At 68.0% G+C, this 22,872-nt stretch overlaps 2 protein-coding genes across 4 annotated transcripts in view; both read right to left on the bottom strand.

Annotated features, from left to right (window-relative positions):
• Positions 1 to 824: 824 nt before the first annotated feature.
• FASN (fatty acid synthase) lies at positions 825 to 19,230 on the bottom strand. Of its 2 annotated transcripts, none has more exons than XM_058703730.1 (42): positions 19,102 to 19,230; positions 17,250 to 17,383; positions 16,348 to 16,500; positions 15,018 to 15,191; positions 14,717 to 14,917; positions 14,455 to 14,577; positions 14,253 to 14,368; positions 14,008 to 14,142; positions 12,915 to 13,377; positions 12,636 to 12,823; positions 12,276 to 12,465; positions 11,448 to 11,542; positions 11,204 to 11,338; positions 10,916 to 11,119; positions 10,615 to 10,730; positions 10,176 to 10,351; positions 9,893 to 10,084; positions 9,729 to 9,809; positions 9,431 to 9,610; positions 9,034 to 9,213; positions 8,751 to 8,954; positions 7,938 to 8,242; positions 7,269 to 7,661; positions 7,001 to 7,165; positions 6,797 to 6,915; positions 6,532 to 6,686; positions 6,190 to 6,393; positions 5,865 to 6,015; positions 5,603 to 5,781; positions 5,373 to 5,492; positions 5,077 to 5,199; positions 4,741 to 4,964; positions 4,446 to 4,647; positions 4,188 to 4,339; positions 3,986 to 4,077; positions 3,648 to 3,799; positions 3,307 to 3,552; positions 2,879 to 3,067; positions 2,335 to 2,565; positions 1,988 to 2,211; positions 1,798 to 1,896; positions 825 to 1,645 (listed from the first exon to the last, which is right to left on the bottom strand). In XM_058703730.1, exons 2-42 carry the CDS (start codon positions 17,374 to 17,376, stop codon positions 1,256 to 1,258), a joined length of 7,548 nt encoding a protein of 2,515 aa, XP_058559713.1. In that variant the 5' UTR covers positions 17,377 to 17,383; positions 19,102 to 19,230; the 3' UTR covers positions 825 to 1,255. The 2 variants fall into 2 exon arrangements, with proteins under 2 accessions (XP_058559713.1, XP_058559714.1); XM_058703731.1 differs by having other exon boundaries at positions 17,250 to 17,378; positions 19,102 to 19,214.
• Positions 19,231 to 21,394: 2,164 nt separating this feature from the next.
• CCDC57 (coiled-coil domain containing 57) overlaps positions 21,395 to 22,872 on the bottom strand; it is a 105,273-nt gene continuing 103,795 nt past the window's right edge. The window contains exons 21-22 of one of the 2 annotated variants that reach the window (XM_058703734.1): positions 22,123 to 22,711; positions 21,395 to 22,089 (exon numbers count right to left, since the gene is read on the bottom strand). In XM_058703734.1, the coding sequence (XP_058559717.1) occupies positions 22,509 to 22,711 (203 nt within the window). In that variant the 3' untranslated portion in view covers positions 21,395 to 22,089; positions 22,123 to 22,508. Of the gene's footprint in view, positions 22,712 to 22,872 lie in introns of both variants that reach the window. The other variant, XM_058703733.1, reaches the window with a different exon arrangement.

Genomic DNA, 22,872 nt, shown 5'->3' with positions numbered 1-22,872 from the left:
TAGAGTTGGGCCCGAGCCTCTGTGCCCTGGCTTCCTGATCGTAGGCGCCAGCTCTCTGTGCTCATCTCCGCCAGTCGGCCCAGAACGCTCTGCCCACAAACCCACTGGTGTCCACCTCACCCCTTAGCTCTTGGGATTCAGATGCTCAGGGGACCTCCCTGCCCCTCCAATACCCTCTGATCCAGCGTCCGTACCTTCGCCTAAACTGGTCAGTCTCTCGTTCAGCTTGGCCAGTTACGCCAACGCTAGGTGTCGCTGGGAAGGTGAGGAGACTCATACCTATGACCGACTGAATTCAAGTAAAGGTTATTCTCAGTAACGGAGATAAGCCACCTCAAATGAGCTGAAACCCTGGAGAACAATCCCAAGGTTTCCCTGAGGAATAAGGAATTCTGACAAGAAGCCCAGGAACAATCCAAAAATTGCCCCGGCTGATCTTTTGAACGCCCCCAACGATAGAGGACAAGACTCTTCTGTTTCTCTGGCGAAGCCCCGCCCGCCCCAGCCCTGCAGGCAGCGTCCAGCCTTTCTGCAGCCTGATGCTGTCCCTGTCTCCGAGCACGCATACGCACGGTCCTGCGGGCAGGGGGCTACGGGGACCATGGGGGCATCCCCTCTGGACCCCAGGGACGTGGGGGGACGGTACTGGCCCCACAGCAGCTGTCAGAGGAGGGAAGAAAGGGTGACTGGAGGCTGAAGCTCACGTGGGTTTAATTGGGGGGGGGGGGCCCTCTGTGGGACAGCAGCTTGTACCAGGTTGGTGTAAAAACCGAACAGGATCCAGACATGGTTCTTTACACTGACGGTTACAGTAAATTCCAGAATTCCAGCAGCAATTTGAATCATGTTTTTGAAAAACGAACACAGACGAACACAGGGCGGGTGTCCCCAGGGCTGCCCCCTTCCGCAGGCCCCTGCATCATGGGGGCCCCGGGGCTGGGGCTCCCGCGCCGCCGGCCTGCGCAGGGTGGACGAGGCCCTGGCGTTTCCCGGGCGACGCAATAAATAGGAGAATCAAACGGAGAACCGAGGATCAGGCCTGTGTGGCAGGCCCCGCGCGGCGCACAAGGCTCTGCTCGGCCGGCGGCCAGGCCGACTCTTCACAGACCGAGGCAGGTCTCCGAGTCGGCGGCGCAGCCCCCCATCCGCCCACCGCCCCAGGCCCGCGGTCGCGCGGGGAGGAGAGGCAAGCCATGGGGCAGGGGTCTGGGCCGGGCGGTCCCACCCGCAGGACCCTCCCTGGGCCCCGGGGCGCTTAGCCCTCCCGGACGCTGACTCGCGGCTCGGCCAGGGAGCTGTGGATGATGCTGAGGATAGTCTCCAGGCCGCTGCCCTCCAGCAGCGTGCGGTGGTCCCCCTCGATCACGTGCACAGACACCTTGCCGTCGCACACCTGGGACAGGTTGTAGTCGGCGCCCAGGCCCTCGCCGTACACGCTGCCCGTCTTGGCGCGCAGCAGCGTCACGTTGCCGTGGTAGGTGGCCCGGGGGGTGTACTGCTCGGCCGCACGCAGCTTGTGGTAGAAGGAGCGCGCCGCGAAGCTCAGCTTGCGGGGGTCCAGGCCCGCGTGGCTGCGCGTGATCAAGTCCACGGTGGCCGCCACGCGCTCCTCCAGGCCCTCGAGGGGCAGCAGCGCCTCCAGCACCTGCGGGAAGGGTCTCTGAGCCACCTGCTGCCCGGGGCGGGGGCGGGGGCGGGGCCCGGAGACTGTGCTGTGGGGGAGGGTGGGCTTCCGGGCTGCCGCGCCCCTCCCCCCCCCCTTCCGCCCTCCGCCCTCCGCCGGCTCCTGGGACCCACCCTGTTGTGTTCCATGTCGGTGAACTGCTGCAGGAAAAAGCACATGGCCTCAGCCTCGGCCTCGGCCTCACAGCCAGGGGTCAGCTTCGCGCGGTAGCTCTGCGGGGAAAGAGGGGCTGCTGGAGCCGCTGGCCGGGCCGGGACCCTGGGGGTGGGGTCGGGAGTCCGCCGCCCCCACCGGGACCCTCACCTGTGTGTAGGCCAGCACGTAGGTGTGCGAACCGTCGAACAAGAAGAGGCTGTTGTGCGCGGGGGTGGGGCCCTGCTGCGCGGCCTGCAGCTGCGAGCACATCTCGAAGGCCACGCAGGCCCCGTAGGAATAGCCGGCGATGCGGTAGGGCCCCTCCGGCTGCACCTGCCTGATGCACTCGATGTAGTAGGCGGCCAGACTCTGGATGCTGTCCAGGGGCGCGGCTGGGGGGCAGAAGGAGGCTCAGTCGTGGGCAGGAGGGGCCTCCCCCGGGGAGCAGGGGCGGGGACAGGCACGCCATCCCGCGTCATCAGGGGCTGGAGACAGCCCGGCTGGCCGGGTCGCACCTCGAGTGCACTGTAGGCCGTAGGTGGGGATGCTGAGCTTGGACGCCAGGCTGTGGAACACGGTGATGGAGCCCTCGATGGGGTGCACCAGGAACAAGGGGCGTTCAGAGCTCTGCACCGAGTTGAGCCGTGTCAAGGTCGGGCCCTCGGGGTTCACCAGCAGGGTGCTGAGGTTCAGCTGGGCCTGCTGGCCGGCAGGGGTGTCCTCCTTGGGTGTGGGGGCTGCCAGCTCTGCGAGGAGGGGTGGATGTCAAGGAGGGCCAGGGGCACACAGATCCCCTGGCATGTGAAAACACCCCCCCCCGCCCCCCCACAGCTGACCCAGGCTACGGGACTGGGGTGGGGGGTGGGCGGCACTAGGCCCCACTGAGGGCTCTCAGGAAGGGGCCAGATGGACAAACCTGACCTGCCCATGGGCCGATGGCACTGAAGGGCCCTGGTGCCACTCAAGGCATGTGCACCCCAGACCCCGTAAGAGGAGCACGGGCCACGGTGGCCCAGGGGCCTTCCCCTTCCTCCAGCTGCTCTCCCTGCGGTCACGCACCATTAGCCGTGCCAGCCTTCGAGGAAAGCTCCTGCAACTTCCGGAGCGTGAGCTGCCGGATGTCCCGCATGGACATCACCAGGTCATGCTCGCGCTCCAACATCTGGCGCACCTCCACGCCCATGAGCGAGTCCAGACCCAGGTCTGCCAGCGAGCTGTCCAGGTTGACGGTGGCCAAGTCTCGGATGCCTGGGGACAGGCGCTCGGTTGGCAATTCGGGATGGGGAGCGGGGCCGGACGCCTCAGGGGCCAGGTCTCCGGAGCGAGGGCCGCGTCACTGCGGTTGGCATGCAACCCCCACCCGGCTCTGTGCGGACCCCTGGTGCCCGTCCCTCCCTTGGCGAAAAGGCAGGGCCTCTCTTAAAGCCGGGGAAACTGAGGCACGGGGGAGCAGAGCGTCTGCCAGTGTGGAAAGGCGTCTCCCTCACCCAGGATGTGGGCCACGGCCTCCATCGGGTCCTGCCGGCCACTGCTGTCATTGTGGGCAGTGGCCTTCTTCTCGGCCAGCACAAAGCTGCTCAGGACGGGGTGGGGCTGGTTCAGGAAGAGGTCCAGCACCTCCAAGCAGGAGGCAATCCGCTGCGGCAGCGTCCCGCCGATGACCGTATCGTTGGAGCCCATGGACTCCAGGATGATGCCCACGTCACCGATGGCGCCCCACTGAATGGCGAGGCCTACGGGACAGGGCCAGGGGGGGCCGGAGTGAGTGTGGGCCCGAGGGGGGGCAGCGGCAGGTGGGGGCTGCCGGGCGAGGAGTGGACGGGCTCACCCGGGAGGCCGTCGTGCTGGCGCTTCTCACACACGCGCTCCATGGTGGAGTTGGCGAAGCCATAGTTGGTCTGGCCGGCGTTGCCGCGCCCGCAGCTCACGGAGGAGAAGGCCACAAAGTAGTCCAGCTCGGGGCACGCAGTTCGGGTCACCCTGTGGGCGCTCGAGTCACACCCTGCTGGCTGGCCCAGCCCACCTGCCGACGCGCCCAAGGGTCCCCACCTGCCCGTCTGCTTCCGCTTCCCTAAGCCCCCACGGAGGCCTGTGGCCTGGTCCCCGGGCGGCCGTGGGAAGGCCGTGTCGGGGGATGGGGACGGGACGGGGGCTCGTCCGCCTCACCTGTCCAGGTTCACGGTGCCGCTGTACTTGGGCCTGTTGACGTCCTGAAAGAGCTCAGGGGTTTGGTTCTCCAGCATGGCGTCTCTCAGGACCTGGGGACGAGGGACCCTCAGCACCTGCCCCGACCTCACGGCTTTGGAGGCTCGGCCTGGGAGAACCTTCCCTGGGTGGCCGGCTCCGGCCCCTTCAGAATCACACTCACCACGGCCAGGTTAAAGACGCCTCCCACGGGCCCCAGCTGCGTGGCCTCATCGATGAGGCTCTGGGCCCCATCCAGCGAGCTGGCGTTGCTGGTGGACACCAGGACCTGTATGCCCTGGCGCCTCCACTCACGGACCTGCTTGGCCTGGTAGCCTGTGGGACACAGGGCAGTGGGGTCGGGCCAACCGGGGGTCCTAACCCGGAGAGCACACGAGGGCCGAGCTGACCGGGTGCCCCCTGCAGCCCCAGGCCTGCTCACCTGTGCGGATCCCAGAGCGAGAGGTCAGCACGAGTTTCCGGGCCCCTCGCAGCACAAGCCACTGGGCCAGCTCCAGGCCGAAGCCGCCCAGGCCCCCGGTGATGACATAGCTCTTGTGGGCCGGGCAGTAGGTCCTGGACACGGCGGCCATCAGGGTGGGACCCGTCTCCCGCAGCACCGCCTCCGGCTCCTCCCTGCGCACCTGCAGTCCGAGCAGCAGCCGTGCTCGAGCGCTGCCCCTGGGGCTGGAGCGGGGGGAGCGGGGGGGGGGGGGGGAGCCGGGCCCCCTCCTCACCTGGATGACCACTTTGCCGATGTGTTTCCCTTGGGCCATGTAGCGGAAGGCGTCCTCCACCCGGTCCTTGGGGAACACGGTGCACTTGAGGGGCTGCACCACACCGTCCCGGATGCCCGCCTTCAGCAGCGCAGCCACCTCCTGCCAGCTGTTCCCGCCTTCATCCATGAGCGAATCCAGCAGGACCCCGTGGAAGGTCACGTTCTTCAGGAAGACGGCCATGCCTGGGCGGACGGACGGGAGGGCTCACGGCCCACAGCCTACCCTGTGGACCCCGCACCCCCTCCCCCCGCTGGCCTCTTGCCACCTGCCCGCCCTGTCCATTGCTCGCCTCACCCAGCAGGTGGTTGTTCGAAAGGTCGAATTTGCCGATTTCCAGGAACCGGCCGTGCTGGGCCAGGCACCGCACGCTGGCCTGTAGCTTTTCTTCTGCCAGAGAATTCAGGACCAGGTCCACACCTTGGGGGTGGGGGGAAGAGGGGTCCTCACTATCACACCTGGCCCAGGTCCGCAGGGCCAGGCCCTGTCGCTGCCTGGGCCGGTGAGGAAGGGGAGAGGAGAAGGCAGGGGTGTGGGCAGAGAACACAGAGGGACGTGCCGAGGACGCCCCCGGAGGCCCTCGAGCCACTCACCCTTCCCCGCTGTGTGCCGCAGCACGTGCTGTTCAAAGGACGTGTCCCGGGAGTTGGCGAAGCTGGTGTCGTCGAGCTGGGGGAACCTGGCCTGGAGGTACGCCCGCTTCTCGGCTGACCCTGGCGGGCAGAGGCGTGTCCCGGTGAGCCAGGCTGCAGGGCTGGGGCGGGGCGGGGGGTGGGGCGGGGGGTGGGCAGCCCCGGGCTCCCTGGAGGGCCGGCGGACCTACCCACGGTAGTGAAGACGCGGCAGCCCAGGCTGAGGGCGATGGCGATGGCGGCCTGGCCCACGCCGCCCGAGCCTGAGTGGATGAGCACCGTCTCCCCGGGCTGCATGCGCCCCCGCACCACCAGCGAGTAGTAGGCGGTGGTGTAGACCACAGGCACCGAAGCCGCCTCCTCTAGGGTCCTGCGGGCACGGCGCAAGGGGTCAGCTCAGGACAGCCTCAGCCGTGGCCGTGGGGCCCTGGACTCGCAGCCCCACAGACTCACCAGCTGGAGGGCACCTCCCACAGGAAGTCCTGAGAGAGCAGGACGGAGGTAGCCAGGCCTTCAGCGGGCACCAGCCCCATGACACGCTTGCCGCTGGCGTCTCGGCCAGAGAACTCCATGCCCAGCAAACAGCTGCGGAGGGCCCACTTCCCTGGGGACAGACGGTGGGGGGTGAGCCGTGCGTCTCCCTAGGGGAGCCCAGGGTACAAGCTCAGGCCCGAGTGGCCTTCAGGTCGCTGAGCGCTGGCGGGGCAAGGAGCCCTCTTCCTCCCGGGTGCTGACCTGGAGATCTGGGCCCGGCTGTGCCGTGGTACCCGGCCCGTACCTGGGATGGCGTCAGGGGACAGCTTGCCCGTGGCCAGCATGATGTCTCTGAAGTTGAGGGAGGCATAGTGGACGGCACAGAGCTGGACGCCGGGGCCGGTGAGCTGGGTGTGACGCAGAGGGGAGCAGACCCAGCGGATGGAGGAGAGGTCCCCCCGCGTGAGGACGTTCACGAAGGCGTGCTCGGTCTGCTCCTCTGGCAGGCCTGGGGGTGACAGGAGGCGGGGCTGCCACGGGGGCTTCCCAGGCAGGGTCTCCGGCCCCCCATCCTCCTCAGCCCCCCACCCCCGCCCCGCTACAAGGCAAGGAGCCGGTGGGGGGGGGGGGGGGAGGGGAGACTCACCGCGCTCCAGGGGGAAATGGCGGAAGGCCCCCCAGGCCCCGTCTCGGTAGACGTTCATCACGAGGTCCCCCCGTAGCACCTTCTGCAGCTCCGAGGAGCCGGGGTCCAAATTGGGGGTGCGGGACGTGCTGCTGAGGTTGGACACCAGGATGCACCTGTGGGCAGCCGCACAGGTGAGACAAGGCTGCGTGGGGGGGGAGGCTGGGGGGGGGCACCAGGAGGGTGAAAGAGGGCAGAAGGCGTGCAGCCGTGTCGAGTCCCTCACCGAATCCGGTGCCCGCCAGGCTCTCTGCGGAGACAGTTCACCAAGCCCACGACGCCTGAGTCGGGGCAGCTGGTGGCTGTTAGCCACACGGGCTGCTGGGAGGAGTCGGCCAAAACGTTCTGCAGGATGACAGAGGGGTTGGCCTCCGGGAGGGTCCCCAGGCCCGGGCACATGGTGCTGGGGGGGTGCCCAGCCGAGACTGACCTTCAGGGAGTTCACCCACTGGAAACTGGGGTCCTCCACAGGCAGGAAGACAGGGCTGTCCTGTAGGACCGGCCGACGGCACAGGAAGAGCACAGAGCCGCAGAAGGACCTCTTCAGGGCCACCAGGTGCAGGGACGCCCCGGCAAACAGACCCTCCCACTCGTCCTGCACGTGGGGGGAGCAGTCAGTGCCTGCCCCGCCCCCCGGCCCCCCCCCCCCCCCCCCCCCCCCCCCGCCCCGGCCTCCCGGCCCCGCCCCGCCCCTGCACCTGGCTCAGGAGGCTCTGCTGGCCTCGCCGCGGCTCGGGGCAGGTGAGGAAGGCGACCGTCTCTCCAAGGGGGTGTCCCCTGAGCAGAGTGTGCAGCAGCAGGAAGCCGCCCTCCTTGAGAGCGGCCCCCATGTTGCCAACGGCCGTGGCCGGGTCGCCGAGGCTGGCCACCGCACAGTTACACAGGAGGAGATCAGCTGAGCCCAGGCTGCCAGGGGCGGGGTCTGCAGGGTCCCACTGGCCCTGGGCTATGCCGCGCTGCTGCAGCTTGGCCTGCACGGCCTCCAGGGCCTGAGGGTGGCGGTCGGTGGCCGTGTACTCCAGCTGCAGCATGGGCTGGGTGTTAAGCAGCGCCGGGATGTGAGAATACAGGTGGCCATCGCCAGCCAGCACCTGGAGGTGGGGACAGCTTCCTGGATCGGCCGCCACCAGGCAGGGGTCCCGACGCAGGCCGGCGACGTCTGCCAGAAGGGCCCACCCGCCGACCCGGCCCAGGAGGCCGCCGGCTAGCGTCAGCCCCGTCTGCGGCGCCCAGGGAATCCCCTCTCCGAGCCCGCTGCTCGGCGCTCGGGGCAGCACGGCCTCCGACCGGGCGAGCTGGCGGACTGGTCTGGTCTGCCCAGCCTGGGCCCGCACACGTTGTGCCGGGCTGTCCGGACGGGCACCCACCTCCACGACCTTCATCTTGAGGCTGGGCATGTTCTCCAGGGCGGTGTCCACGCAGGCTTTGAGCGCCGGGGAAGCGAGGAGGCCGCTGAGCAGGGGGTCGTCCTGCAGCAGGGGCCTCTGCTGGGCCAGCAGCTGGCCCAGCTCCAGCTGGAGGCCCCCGTTGAGCTGCAGCTGGCAGGCGGCCGCCAGCAGCCGGGGCAGGCCTTGCTTTGGAGGCTCCTGGGGGGCCTGGGCCCCGTCCAGCCCAGACACCTCCATCTTCAGCCCCTGCTGGGCCACCTTGGTCTGCAGCGCCCGTGCCAGCCCTGGGGAGGGACGGGCACCGGACAGGGGTCTCAGCTGGGCCAGTGTTCCCCGAGCCCCCTCCCCCCGCCCCCACAGCAAATGCCCACTGCCTGGGCAGTCCGGCCCTCTAGGGCTAGGAGCTAGTAGCCTCCAGAGGGGTTCAAGGGGGCCGTGCTCCCCATAGAGGTGTGAGCCCCACAGAGAATGGCCTCGGGACCCTGACCTCCCCAGCTGCACCCAGCCCACCAACCACCGCCCCCCCCCCCCCCCCCCCGGCCATCTGCATGGGTGTGAGTGCTCCACAGGGGGTGGGCTGTGGGGCCGGGCCCCACCGTGGGCATCACACCCAGGCGGCTGGCCGGGACACAGCTGGGGTGGGGGTGGCCCGAATCCATCCTGGCTCCCTGTGCTCTCCCTGAAGTCCGGGAGCCTCTCGAGGAGGCAAGTCGAGGCCCCTGGGGAGCAGCAGGTTGCAAGCAACGGCGGGGTCCCGGTGGGGGGGGGGGGGGGGGGGGGGCTGGGCCTCACCCCTGCACAGCTGCAGCCCCTCCTGCAGGGCCGGGTCTCCAGCCAGGAGCCCCTCCTCCGTGTGCGGCGTGAAACAGAACTTCTCCAGGATGGGCGCAAACTGCTCCTGCTGCCGCCGTGGGGCCATCGAGGCGTGGAGGCCCGAGATGAGGGCGCCACCGGCCACCGTGCTGTTCAGACAACTGTTCACCACCACGTCGACCGCTGCAGAGAAAGGCTGAGTGAGCACGGGCAGTGCCCAGTGCAGGGACACAGGGGTGCGGGCACTGGGGCGCGGGGCTACCTGGGGCCTCGCCCTGCAACGAGTACACCCTGCGCTGGTGGGTGGCGGGGTCGATGCGGACAGAGGTGATGCGGGTGGGCAGACGCAGGCCGCACTGGGCCAGGCCCAGGATGGATGTCTGCAGCATGGCGTCCAGGAACGTCACCCAGTTGTTCTTCCACAGCAGCCGGCCCGCGTTGCCTGTGGAGAGGGGCCGTCAGTTTGGCTGGGCAGGCCTCAGGCTCACGGCACCCTCTCCCCCGCATGCCTTGACCCAGGCGCCCTTGGTGGCCCCTCACACCCAGAACAGCCGCTTGGGCACCTGGAGGCCGGGTGGCAGGTCAGGCTTGGTCCGGCCCTAAGGGAGGTGGCCCTGGGGCCCATTCCTGGAGTGTCGAGGGGGGATCTGGCACCCTACCTTCGAGGTTGGCCTCGAGGATGCCTTGAAAGTGAGGGCCGTAGTCATAGCCACGCAGCCTCAACTCTTTGTACACGTCCCTCTGGCTCAGGTGGAACGTAGCTGTGGGGTCCGTGGTGTCCAGGCCGTCCCGGCTGTCGAACAGCTTGGTGTCAGGGTCCTCCCACTGGTAAACCTTCCCTACAGGTGGGGGACAGGAGAGCCTGTTTGCGGGTGGAGTGGAGCTGGCAGCCAAGGGTCCCCTCGGAGGCCAAGCCCAGTGGAGACCCTGCAGCCGGGCCAGGCACCATCTGCTCACCGCTCACTATCAGGTTGCCGTTCTCAGACACCTCGAAGGTACGGGAAGCCTGTAGGAGCCGCACTTCCAGGGGCACGGTCCCTAGGGACGGCAAGGCGGGAGATCAGCGGCGGGGGTCAGCGGCCAGCCCTCCCACCCCGGCCCCGGCGGCCAGCCCGTCTCACCGGTCTTGGGTAGGACAGTAGCCTGGTGCAGTGTCACGTCCTCAAACACCACGGGTACTTGTTCCATGTTTTGACCCCAGGTCCGCGCCAGAGTCTTCCAGACCAGGCACAGGTAGCCGGTGGCGGGGAAGAGGACGCGGCCGTCGATGCAGTGGTCCACCAGGTAGTGGTCAGGGGATTCAGGGCTGATGCCTGCACGGGCCGGGCCTTAGTGCCGGTGCCCAGGAGGGAGCGCCCTCGCCCCCCCCCCCCCCGCCCCGGCCCCCCCTCAGCCCCGACTCACTGATGTTGCAGACGGTGGAGGCAGAGGAGCCACTGGAGCCGCTGGGGAAGTCCTTGGCGGTGGGGACGTCCCAGGTCTGACTGTGGTCCCACTTGATGTGAGGGGAGATGAGAGGAGTGCCCCGGGGCACCGGGAACTCCACGGGTGGAAGCAGGCCATTGGGGTTGACATCGAAGCTGTGGGTGGGGGAAAGGTTTGAGGGGCTCGCCCAGGCCAGGCGGCCTTGCTTGGGGCTACCTTGTCCTACCCACGGCCAACCGTCTCCCAGAAGAGCCGGGGCAAGGCCAGGGTAGGGCGAGGGCTCGGCACCTGCCAGCCCACTTCCCGGGGAAGACCTCACTCTGCGGCCTGGTTAACACACCTCGTTATCGGGGACAAGCCTGGAATGGACGCAGCCCCGCCCAGACCCCCGGTCCCCCAGCAGGGGCAGGCGACTCACCCCAGCAGGTGCAACTTGCCCACGTTGCTGAGGAAGAACTCCAGGTTGTCTCTTTGGTCCTTCTTCATCAGAGGGATGATGGTACAGCTGGACTTCAGGCCTCTCTTGAGGACGGCCTGGGAGAGCAGACGGGCTTGGCCTTCCTGACTCGGTCCCCCGCTGACCCCCGGGCCCGGCAGACGGGCTTGGCCTTCCTGACTGGGTCCCCCTGCCCCCGGGGCCCAGACCATCGGCTTCTCTTGGCCGCTGGCCCCAACGCGCCAAGACTGCTGCCCTCACCCCGCTTCCCACCAGTGCGCACCTGCAGCAGGGCATGGGGGGCGATCTCCAACACCACGGCGTCCCCGGGCACGTGCCACAGCGCCTCCTGGAACAGCACGGGGCTCACCAGATTGTTGACGTTATACTCCGCCGAGAACGTGCGGGCCAGGCTGCCCTGCCACTGGGCCTCGGGGATGGAGGTACTGAGCCAGCGTGCCGAGCGGGGCCGCGGCTCCCGGATCACCTGTGCACAGGACGTGGGTCAGGCCTCTGCTGCCCTGCCTCCGGGAGGCCCCGCCTCCGGGGAGCCCAAGGGTGGCCAGCCCACCTTCTTGAGGGCCTGAAGCAATGTGGGGGCGATGGAGTCCATGAAGTAGGAGTGGAAGGCCATGCCGCCCGTCCGCACCTCCTTGGCAAACACACCCTCCTGCTTCAGCTCCGCCACGAATGCAGCCACCTCAGCCTAGGGACGGAGATGTCGGGGGCTGGACGAGTGGGTCTGGGCCGTCCCCCCAGGGCGCCTGAGGGACGGAGCAGGGACTTGGGGACAAGCCTCGCCTCCTAGGCCCCACCTGCGGTCCCGAGATGGTCACCGTGTCCTCAGAGTTGTGGCAGGCGGGCACGACACCAGGGGGGCAGCGCTGCTTACACTCCTCCCAGGACAAGCCTGTGGGCAGGGACGGCCTCAGGGGGCAGCTGCGGGGAGCCAGGGGGCCCTGCCCGAGAGCAAGACACTGCCCAGGGCGGGCCCTAATGACAGGGGTATGGTAATGACAGCCGCGGAGCGGTGCCTTTATGGGCCGCTCTCACTCCTGCTGTGTTTGATCTCAGAGGAAGGTGTCCTCCCTGGTGCCCCACAGGCCAGGAGCGGGCCTGGGAGTTAGGTCTGGGCTCCTAACACCTCTCCTGCCAGCTCTTTAGGGCGGTGGCTCTCTGAGGTGTCCCTCCCAGCCTGCCCGAGGCATGATCACGTCCGCCCCTTCCCCTGAAGCCTCCAGGAATAGATGCCGGCGGAGGAGAGCCAGGACCAACCATCCCGACAACCCTGGGGCTTCGTGTGTGTGTGTGTGTGTGTGTGTGTGTGTGTGTGTGTGTATATGAGGGGAGAGCTGTCCCCACCTGGTTTCAGCTCAGGCGCGTGGAAACGGCACCAGCATTTACAAACGCGCCTCAGTAAACGTGCTAGATGTCAAGGCCAGGGGGCGTGGGAGGCCACTACGGCGGGTCCTGAAAGGGTGCTGGGGTCTGTCACTCTGCTCTGAGGACAGCGGCCAGTGCGGCCCCCCCAGGACCCCGCCTCTGCCCAGCGTGAGTACCAGGAGTGCTAGGAAGACAGACCTCCCTGGACACCCTTAAGGCTGTGGGCCACACGGGATGGGGGACCGTGCGGGGACACCCACCGACGGCCGCCATAGTCCCTGGTGGGATGTTGGTCTCCTTGATGCACTGGCCCCTCCAGTAGGCGGCGAGGATGGCCTCCTCCTGAGAAAGGCAGCCATCTGCGTAGCCGCAGGCCACCTCACCCAGGGAGTGCCCGATGATTCCGTCGGGCCGCAGACCCATGGAGTTCAGCAGGTCTATGAGGGCGATCTGGGGGTGGGGTGGGGGTGGGGGGGGGTGGAACACAACACATCATGCCAGTCCTGGGGACACCAGGCTGGCCACGTGCACAGTCACAGCAGCCTTGTCAAGCCCGGTGCCCGCTCCCCTCCCCACGGTTTCTCGTCCTGCCCACCGGCCCCCAGGCCCCGCAGGTGCACCTGGATGGCGGTGAGGCTCACGAAGGCGTGGACGATGTCATCAAAGGTGGCCTCGTCTGTGCTCAGCAGCAGCTCAGACACCTGCAGTCCCAAGGGCTTCACGGCCTCGTCGGAGCGCAGGATGGAGTCCCGGAAGCTGCCCAGGCGCATGAGGCTCAATCCCATCCCGCACCACTGTGTGCCCATCCCTGTTCCAGCGAGAGGCGTCAGGGGTGGGGGCCGCGCAGCCCTGACCACCCGCGCACCCGCCGGGGAGGGCCTGGGGAGCAGGGTCCTCACCCGAGCAGATGAACCAGAGTGGACGCTTGCCAGCGGCCACCTGCTGTACCTCCTGGCTGCCGCCCTTGCCACCCAGCACGGTGTAGCCCCGGAAGGGCATGGCGGTGGGGGGGATGGCCGCGATGTCATTGAGCATGCTCACGAAGGCCAGGTCCTGGCTGTGCCGGTGGCCTTGCTCCAGCAGGCAGTGCACGGCCTCCGGGGTGCGTCCGCTGGCCCGCAGCAGACGGGGCAGAGAGGCGTGCCGGGTGGGTGCCAAGGGCAGCCGCAGATTGGGCTGGAGAATGACGTGCACGTTGGAGCCGCCGAAGCCGAACGAGTTGATAGACACGTTGCCTCCGCGGACGGGCAGGGGCTGCTGCACCACCTGCAGCCGTCCATCCCGGAGCGCGGGGATCTCGGTGTTCGGGCTCCGGAAGTGCAGGTTGGGGGCCCAGAGCCCATGCTCCAGGGACAGCAGCACCTGTGGGTGGCTTGGAGTTGGTGGGGCGGCTGACCTCACACTCCCCACCTGGGGCGGGGGTTCCCCCTCCTGAGACCACACTACAGGCCCTGCCCCCCACATTCACCCTGCCGTGGCACAGGGACCCGGTGACCTAACCACACGCCCCTTCCCCTCTCTGGGCCTTGTGCCTTCACCTGGGGCCCCACTGACCCTCCAGGCTGATGGGCTAGGGGACCTGGACACGGAGGTCCCTCCCAGGCCTCACCCCTAGTCCCGATCCTTGCAGGAACTACAAACAGATTCCCGTGTCAGCCCGAAGGAGCTGAGAGCGTCAGGAAGCCCCCACCGTACCCAGAAACTACCACTGCTTGGTCTCCCCACAGACCACCCAGCCCCCACTGGCTGGTGAGGAGGCTGTGGGACCGGCGGCGGCAGCAGCGGGGGGAGGAGGGGGGGGGGGCGAAGGATGGGCCACCTGTCTGGGGCCGTCCCAGCCACTTCACCTTCCCTAGCCGAGGGTCTGACCCACAGGGAGCCAGGGTAAAGACCTGTCCTATACTCGTGCCCTGCTGTCCGGGCCTCGATGGCTGGCACCCCACAGCACAGCCTTGCCTGGCACGCGGGATGGCTCCAGACCAGCCCACCCACCTTGGCCAGAGCCGCGAGCCCTGAAGCGGGCTCCGGGTGCCCCATGTTCGACTTGGTGGACCCGATCAGCAGGGGCTCCTGGCGGGAGGGGCACAGGACTTGGGCGATGCCGTTCAGCTCCTGGGGGTCCCCCACCTGCAGAGGACAAAAGGGAAGGTCAGGACCCCACCTGGGCGCCTCTTAGGAGCGAGGCGTGGACCCCACCTGGGCGCCTCTTGGGACCGAGGCGTGGATGTGGCTCTCACCTTGGTCCCTGTGCCGTGGGCTTCGATATACTCGAGGGACTCTGGGCTCAACCCAGCCGGCTCGTACAGCGAGCGGATGAGCTGTTCTTGCGCCTCCCCGGAGGGGAAGGTCACACCTGCGGGAGGAGCCGGGCCTCAGTCCCCAGCCGCCGACCGCCTGCAGTGGGCTGGCCTGGCCCCTCGGGCCCCCAGCCGCACCCACCTTGCTCCTTGCAGCCGTCCGTGTTGGTGCCGGTGTTGAGGATGGTGGCATACACACGCCGGGCCAGGGACTTCTTGGTCAGCAGGACGGCCACCACGGCCTCCGCACGGCAGTAGCCGTTCCCTGAGGGCAGAGGACACCTGTGCTGGCGCCAGGCCCCCGAGGCCGGGAGCTCGGGGCGGAGCTGGGCGAGCTGGCGTCAGATGGGAGCCGGGGTGCGAGCACCGTCCGGCGGCCCCCCCACCCCCCGCCCGCAGCTCACCGGACTCGTCGAAGGCCTTGCAGGTTCCGTCGGGGCTCAGCATGCCGAGCTTCATGAACTGCACGGAGGTGTTAGGCTTGAGCAGGATGTTGAGGCCGCCCACGATGGCTGCGGGGCACTCGCCCCTGCGGATGGCCTGGTAGGCGTTATGAAGGGCCAGCAGGCTGGAGGAGCAGGCTGTGTCCAGAGCGATGCTGGGCCCTGCAAGCGAGAGGCGCTAACAGGGCGCCCCCCCCCACTCGCCCCAGTTCCCCCTTCCTTGGGGGAGCCAGAGGCCGGGAGGGGCCGGGTGGGGACCCACCTTTAAAATCAAAGAAGAAGGAGAGGCGGTTGGCCATCATAGCCCGCTGGCAGCCCACCATGCTGTAGCCCAGGAGAGTCTCAGGGTCTCGGCTCAGAGCCTCTGAGGCCTCCGAGCCACTCACGCCCACCCAGACGCCTGTGTGTGTCCCCCGCAGGGTAGCCGGGTTGATGCCTGCAGGAGACAATGGTAAAGCCTGGCAGCCAGGCCTGCTAGAGAGCACCCAGCCCGCACCCACTCCAGGGGCGAGGCCTCACCTCTTGGCCTCTCTGGCTTGGGTGTGGGGGGACCTCATCTCAGCCTAACTCTGGAGGGGCCTGAGCAGGACAGCCGGCCCAGGTAGGGCTGAGGACAGATAAGTGGGTCACGAGGAACCAGGGGCCCAAGGGACAGATGGGGCTCCAGGCTCTGGGGTTAGGCAGAGGCCAGAGACAGCTGGAGGTAAGGACAGAAGGCAGCATTGTCCCCAGGATACTCCCCTGGCCCCTGGTGTCACCAGCAGGGTCTGGCAAGCCCCGATGACCAATGAGCACCCAAGCACCAAGGGCAGCCTACTCTAGGACGGGCTGAGATAAGGAGACAGAGGAAGACAAAGGCTAAGTGTCCAGGCTGGGAAAGGAGGGAGGGACCCTGGCCAGCCCCTGGGGAATGGCGTCCAAGGTCTCTGGGTGGGGCCCGGGCAGTGGGAAGCCTCTGCCCGTCCTGCGCCTCAAGGTGCTGTGTGCAGGTCGGGCCCCGGGCCTGGCCGGCACCTTCTGCAGGGTGAAAGAGCCGAAGGGCCAGGACTGGCCCCCACCCCCACCTGCCGAGGCACCACACCCACATGGCTGGCCTCCTCTCCACGTCCCTGGGGCGGCAGGGACAGGTGTGCTCCCCGTGACAAAGGACAGCTGCCTTGAGGTACCCGTCCAAGGCCAGACACGGCCCAGAGAGAGGAGTGGAGAGTGGGAGTCCTGGGGGCAGCATCCCGCCTCCTGCCCTGCCTGGCACTCCACCGGGGCCCCGAGATCAGCTGTACGTTGGGGAGGGAGGAAACTGGGCCACCTGGGCATGTCAGGGACACCTTGGTGTGCAGTTGTGAAACCCCCGACCTGCTAACAGGCCTACGCCTCCCAAGACCATTGGCCTGGACCAGGGCCCAGGAGGAGCCACGGTGGCTTCTGCGTCTGCCTGGATTTCTGCGCTTTGTGACACTTCTACACTGAGCACGGGTTGCTTTTAGAAGCGAGAAAGGGTAACGCTGTCATGTCTTCTGGGGGAGCGGGGACTGCAGAGACCGGCCCCGGCCCTGAGGTGGCCACAGTTGGCCAGCGGCCTCCCGAGGACCCACCTCCATCCAGGATGGCCTCGTAGGTGACCTCCAGTAGCAAGCGCAGCTGGGGGTCCATCGTGTGAGCCTGCTTTGGGTGGACCCCGAAGAAGGAGGCATCGAACTTGGACAGGTCCTTTAGCTTGCCGGTACGCTTGGGCAGGCCGTAGAGTCCTGCAGACAGAGGCAGGTGGAGGGCTGTGGGCCCCGAGTGACCGACAGCAAAGTCCCTGCTGTGATGGGGAGGCCGCAAGCTCTCCAGGGGGACCAGGCAGCAGCCCCAGAAGCAGGGCCTAGTGCTGCTGGGCCTGGGGTGCCACTGGCACCACGTGGCCGACTAAGACCCCAGCCGTGCTCTGAGAAGGGGACCCACTGGGCGGGCCTCAGAGCAGGGCACAGTGGGGACGGTGCCTCCCCCAACCCACCGCTGTCCTAGCTGGAGACCCTCTCTGCCTGGCCTGCCGTTGCCTGGCTGCTGAGATCGGGCCAGACTCTTCCGTGCTGACTCACATCCCGTAGATCAGGTAGAGCCGCTCTGCAAAAAAATCCTACTGGGCGGGAGGGAGTCAGACCAGCTTCCCCAGAGAGCTGGTGTCTTATCTGACGGCCCGGGACTCGTGGGCCGGCAGGGGCAGAGTAGTGGGTGGCGGGGCCAGAAGCACCTTCCCCGCCTGGCCTCACCCCGGCTCTGCTCCCCCAGCAGATCACCTGGCTTGACTATGACATGGGCGGACGCACGCCCGGGTTGGCCCTCAGCCTCCCAGTCCCCGGCTCCGAGGCCCCTCCGGGCAGCAAGGCTCCGCAGTTAGGACTGGGACTCAGGCTGGAGCTGGTCTGCTCCGGGCAGCCGGGAGGCTGCACCCACAGCAAGCACAGGAGAGGGGCATCCACGTGGGAGGGGAGCCTCAGGACCACCCACTCACCTGCCTTCCACCTCCTGTCATCGTCTGTCACCATGTCCACGCCGCCGATGAGGTTGGCCCAGAACTCCTCCATGTTCTCCGACTCGGGCAGCTTCCCGGACATGCCAGCAATCACAACGTCCTCCATGGCTGCTCTGTGCAGGGGGAGTAATGTGGGGGGCCTGGCGCTGGTCATATCCGGCTGCCAGACCACCAGGCTGCAGCCTCTCCCCTGGCTTTCTAACCCCACAGCACCACCTACGGGTTTGTGAGCGGTGAGACCAGGATCCAGGAGGCCAGCTCCTGCGCCCTGGGCTGGCCAGGACAGACGCCTCAGGTGTATGGGGGAGTCCACACTGGTCCAGCCAGCCCTTACTTTTCACTGGGAGGACTGGACCCTCTGGCCTTTGGCACTGGCCTGGCACTTCTGGGGCCCTGGCCTGGGGTGACCCCCCCCCCCCCCGCCATGGCCCTGCTGCCTCATATCTGGACCCCAACAGTCCCTGCGACCTCTGCAACCTGCCGCTGGGGTGCTCCTGGGAGAGGGCCTCACAGAGGGCAGCAGGCAAGGCCATCCCAGAAGGGCCGAACTCCTCCTAAGACAAGACCGCTGGGCACTCGATCTGTTAAGAGCTAACCCGGTGAATTAAGCAAACAAAAAAGAAAGGGTACCGAGATTTGAGGAAAGGAAATATGGCAGTGGGGGAACGCCGACCCACTCTAACCAGTGGGCCCTGCACTCCAGTGCATCCCAGGCCGCTCTCCATGCTGGGGGCAGGGGCCGACTGTCACTCAGGGCAGCCCTCAAACTGCACCTAAACCTCGAAGGGCTCTGGGGAAAAGACGGCCCCTGCCCAGAGTTGGACCCACCCAGCCAGTCTAGCCCCTCCAGCAGGCAGAATCGTTCCTGGTTCTGGCCTGCAAGTGCTGCCCAGGCCCGCACACCTGTGCAGGTGAGGAGGCAAAGGGACACTGCTGGCCTAACTGCACACAGCCTGCCTGGCCATCCGGACTAAGGTCCCCGAGGCCCCCCCTGCAGAGAAAGCCCAGGCCACCCTGGGCTTAGGGGTCCAGGAACGGGGCCCCTGGACAGCCCCTGAAGAAGGGTGCAAGGCCAGGGTTACTCTGGCAACTTCCGCCAAGGCCCGAAGGCCTCGTGGCACTAATGAGCGGCAGACACGGCAGCCCGCCGCCCTCCCGGGTCTCCGGGTCCCTCTGAGCAAGGGCGCGTGAGCCGAAAGCAGCGTCTTCCTTGGGCGGCGCGGCGGCCCCGAGTCCCGGCCGGGAGGGAGCCCCCACCCCCGGCGCTGAATAAAGAGCCCTTTGGCGGCCCGGAGGCTCCAGCGCCCGGGCGGCAGCTTCCTCCTGAGCGCGCCCGCTGTTCTCCCTACTTGCTATTCACGCCGAGTCCGGCGCGGCCCGGGCAGGGGCTGGAGACCCCGCGGCGCCGACCTCGCCCCGCCGCCACCGCCAGCCCGCCCTCCAGAACTTCGGGGTTCCGCGCGGCGCCCACGTGATGGAGGACTGGTGCCCCCCCCCACCCCCGCCGTGCTCCCGGAATCCTGGATCGCGCTGGGCCGCGTCCCTCCGGCACCGGGCGCGGGGGATGCCGCGGGCGGAACGGGTCGGCGGCCAAGCCCGCGTGGCCCAGCCCGCAGCCAAAATGGCTGTTCGCGGCGCCCGGGCGTGCGCCCCTCGCCATCGCCCACCTGCCCCGCCGGGCCCGGGGCGCGGCGCGCCGGCCCTCCGGGCGCCCGAAGCCGGCGCCCCGATCACCCAGGCCGGGGACTCGGACTCGGAGCCCGCGACCTGGCCGGCCGACCTCTCCCCTCGGGAGTCCCCCGGGCCCCGAGCCCGGCCGTGCCGCTCCTACCTGGTCTGGGCGCGGGTGGCGGGCGGAGCGGGCGGCGGGGCGCGAGGATGGAGCGCGGCGGCGGAGGGGAAGCCGGGCCGCTGCCGTCTCTCTGGCTCCCTCTAGGCCGGCGCCGACTCTATTTAACCGCGGCCGTCCCCGCGCGGACACGCCACATGGGCTGACAGCTTGGCTGCGCCGCCCAGGCCAATGAGCGTCGGGGCTGCGCCCCGGGACCCGGCGCGCCGCCGCCAGTGGGGTGATGCGGCGCGCCGCCGAGCCGCCGGGACCTGGCGCGGGGGCGCGCAGGGCTGGGGGACCCGGCGCCCGGGGGGCGCCATGGGGGGCTCCGCATCACCCCCGCCCCCGGCTTCCGTGCCCCGCCCCCCGGGCCCGTGGCGCGGAACCGCCGGCGGCGCACGCGCAAGCGCAGGGGATTGAGCCCGCGGCAGGCCCCCGCCCCCTCCCGGGGCCGCCCCCCGTCCTCGGGCCGCGGGGGCCACGTGTGCGCGCCGCGCGGGTGAAGTTGGGCGGGGATGTGCTTGGGCCACTGTGGGGTCATCGTGGGGGCACGTTCGGGGCCGGCCGGACCCCCGAGAGGACGGAAGGACGGACGGGCCCCGGATCTGGCCGCGCGGAACCGGGCCGGGGGGGAATGGGGGTGGGGGTGGGCGGGACCCTCTCGTCGCCGCGGCCAATCGGGGGCCGGGGGCGTGCGCGCCGGCCCAATGGCTGCGCACGAGTGGGCGTTGCTAAGCGATAGGGTGATGGGCCGGGCGGCGCGGCGGTCGTTGACCCCTGCCGAGGGCGCCCCGGGCGGGGTCACTGCCGGTCACCGCAGCGCGGCGTGGCCAGGCCTCCCCAACCTCGCGGGCCGGCGCGCGCGCGCCCCTCTGGCTCCCGGAGTCCGCGGGGTGGGGCGTGGCACGGACACCAATTGGCGCGGTGCGAACAAAGGCCCCCCCCCTCCAACGGGCAGAGGTACCCGCGCGCGCACGTGGCCACTCGCCCCCACGGGCGCGCACACAACCGGCGGAGTCTCAAACCCTGTGTCTGGGCGCCTTTTCCCTGCTCACGTGGTTACCGAACTTGCAAAAAGACCTAGGCTTCCAGACCAAAAAGAAACTGGCGGCCCGTCTAGGGGTCACCTGAGAGTCCAGGACTACCGCCATCCAGCCCTGGCGACCATGCCCTGCAGGGCCGGGCCACCTGATGGGCCCCCACGAGGGCTCTTTGTGAGGCCAGAAGAGCCCCTAGCGGTCCCTTGCATGGCCAGAGCCCCGCTGCTGCTTCGAAGCCACCTCATTGTCTGGAAATCAAACGCTACTCCCTGGGCTCCATGGCGACCCCTTCCGCCTGGCTTTCAGGAGCCCGGGAGCTGTGTGGAGCAGGACACTGGCTAGGGACACTCAGGGACAGCACAGAACGGGATTGGCACCGTGAGTCCCGACCACACAGCTTCACTTGGCCACGTGCCCCTGCATGTCCCACAGTGCTCACCAGACCCGTTAGGTCCCATTGGCAGCTGGGTGCCGGGATGCTCCAGTCTCTCGGGTGGCATCCTGTCCCTGGGGGCTTCCCATCAGGAAAAGGGGTGGGGAGGGCCCTAAGGCCAACAGTTGAATTAATGTCCTGAACAACCTTCCCATGGTTTTTTTTTTCTCTTCCGATTTAATAATTTTTCAGATATCCTGCACCCCGGGTCAGGACCGGCTGGACCGTGCTGCACAATACTCCGGACTTTTGGTGACTTAAAGTATCCCAGGCTCACTTCCTGCTGCCCACTGCTGCCTGCCAGGGGCCCAGGTGATGGGGGCTGTTTCCAGGGCGACACAGCCTGGGAGGGAGGGCCTGGGTCTGCACCACAGAGACGGCTCGGGGACTTGCTCACGGGCTCTAAAGTGTCTCCATGGGAAGTGACAGGACATCTCTACCCAGTTTTTCAGCATAAGGAAGTCACACGGCCGTGCCCCACTTCTACAAACAGCAGAGCACCGGGACTCCTGCCACCCCTGGGCAGGGCCGCCTCCCGGCTGCTGCTGCTTCCTGGCGTGTTGGGAATGACCCTCCGTTGCCTGGGCAGGTTCCTAGAAGTGTGTCCCCCCATGCCTGAGTGTTCACATGGAGCTCAATGAAGCACATTACAGAGGCACAAGATGGGGCGGGGGCCATTTCAAGCCCCTGGGACCTGGCCTGTGACCCCTCGGTCCTGCACCAGGCGGCTGCGTTGGACAAACACCACCACCACCGTTCGCGGCCTCACCTTGTGACGTGCGTCCGCACACCCCCTACACCTGTGAGCCAGGCAGGCAGATGACGCCGTTCACATTTTACTCGAGGGCAAACTGAAGCCACAAAGGCCACATGATGCATACAGGTCACACGGCAGCCCGGCGGCCCTCTCCTGTCCTCCCGCTTCAGTGACAGCCGGCAGCCCCAAAAGGGAAAGCCTCGGTGCAGAGCGCCCAGGCCACCTGAGGGCACAACCACGCTCTGCCCGGGGTTGGGGACAGGCTGTCTCCGTTTCCGAGCACGGCTGCAGGCGAGGAGTGCTCTGGCTGTGCCAACCAGGTGTGGGCGCCAGGGGACAAAAAGGCTGAGGGCTCTGGATGAAGGGGGCAGCACATGCCCTGGCCTCCCCCACGCTGACCCCCGAGACCAGGGACCGTGGTCCCAACTGCTGAGTTCACTGCAGAATGCGCCCGCGGGTGTGAGGGGTGCGCGCTCACGATGTGGGGCGTTTCTCGGGCACCGAGGTGTGGCCGTGGTCTTGTGGTGCTTGGAGCCCAGGGGATCGGGCGCCCGGCTCCAGGCATCTGGGCGTCAGGAATGCCTCACTGCGGGGTGGATGTGGGAGGCTCTGGAGTGACCCGCCGCCGTGTTGACCTCACAGGGCTGAGGACCGGAAGGGCCGCGTCCACCACAGCGGCTCCCTGACGTGAGCGCCCTGGCACGCAGGCCAGAGCTCGGGGACCCGGACTGGCCACGGGGGCTCACCCTGACCCCCAGCTTTCACTTCTCCCAGGAGGGCCCCTCACACACACAGCACTCTGGGGATGCTCCGTGTGCGGGCATTCTGCTCCCCGTGTCCCCCACCACCCTCAGCGGGCTCTGGGGGGGGCCGTGGTGCCTGTGACCGCCCCCCACGCCCCCGCCGTGGAGGCCGGCCTGGACTCCTCTCATGTGGCACTCTCGCGCTGATGCCCTTTCCCAAGGGGGACAAGCAGACGGCTCCACGGCCCAGAGAGAGCACGGGAGGTACGGGCTTTAATGGCTCCAGGCTGGTCAGTGGGGCACCTCGGTGGCTCTGGGGAGCCTGCTCTGAAGCTCTCTGCCTGCACCCCACGCTCGTGCACACATGGGTGCTTGTGCACACACACCCCTGCCGCGTGATCAAAGCTTGGGGCCCCAAGCTCCGACAGGGGTACTCAGTCCTTTAAGTTGTAGTTACGGATCTTGGGAGGCCTCTGGCAGCATTTAGTTTTTGCAGGGTGAGCCCTGGCAGTTCTGGCGGGCCTGGCCTTGGCCTGGGCTTCTGTCTTCACCCCTTCGATGGCAAGGGCAGCCTGTGCGCCCACGGGGCTCCCGTCAGGGTGTCTGAGGCTGTCGGCTGCTGGAGGTGCTGTGAGCTCTACCAGAAGAACAGCAAGAGAAAAGCACGTCACACCACAAAGGGCAGGAAGGGGCAGGCAGCCGGGTGCTCAGGAAGCTGGGCTCCCCGAGTACGAGCCGCTGTGTTTCTTGCCGGTGGGACCCACACCCCCACACTGGGCACTGTCACCAGAGCCCGTC

The sequence above is a fragment of the Neofelis nebulosa genome, chromosome 16, assembly GCF_028018385.1.
Source record: "Neofelis nebulosa isolate mNeoNeb1 chromosome 16, mNeoNeb1.pri, whole genome shotgun sequence".
Classification (NCBI taxonomy): Eukaryota; Metazoa; Chordata; class Mammalia; order Carnivora; family Felidae; genus Neofelis; species Neofelis nebulosa.
This window is presented reverse-complemented; position numbering and strand designations above follow the sequence as displayed.

What these genes read in the sequence shown, in the direction of transcription:
- FASN (XM_058703730.1), bottom strand. Translation starts at nt 17,376, where the DNA reads ATGGAGGACGTTGTGATTGCTGGCATGTCCGGGAAGCTGCCCGAGTCG. An exon ending in TGACCATCTCGGGACCGCAG is followed by an intron (nt 11,339 to 11,447) that starts GTGGGGCCTAGG and finishes CTCCGTCCCTAG; the next exon opens with GCTGAGGTGGCTGCATTCGT. An exon ending in CGGCAACCTGATAGTGAGCG is followed by an intron (nt 9,611 to 9,728) that starts GTGAGCAGATGG and finishes CCCCACCTGTAG; the next exon opens with GGAAGGTTTACCAGTGGGAG.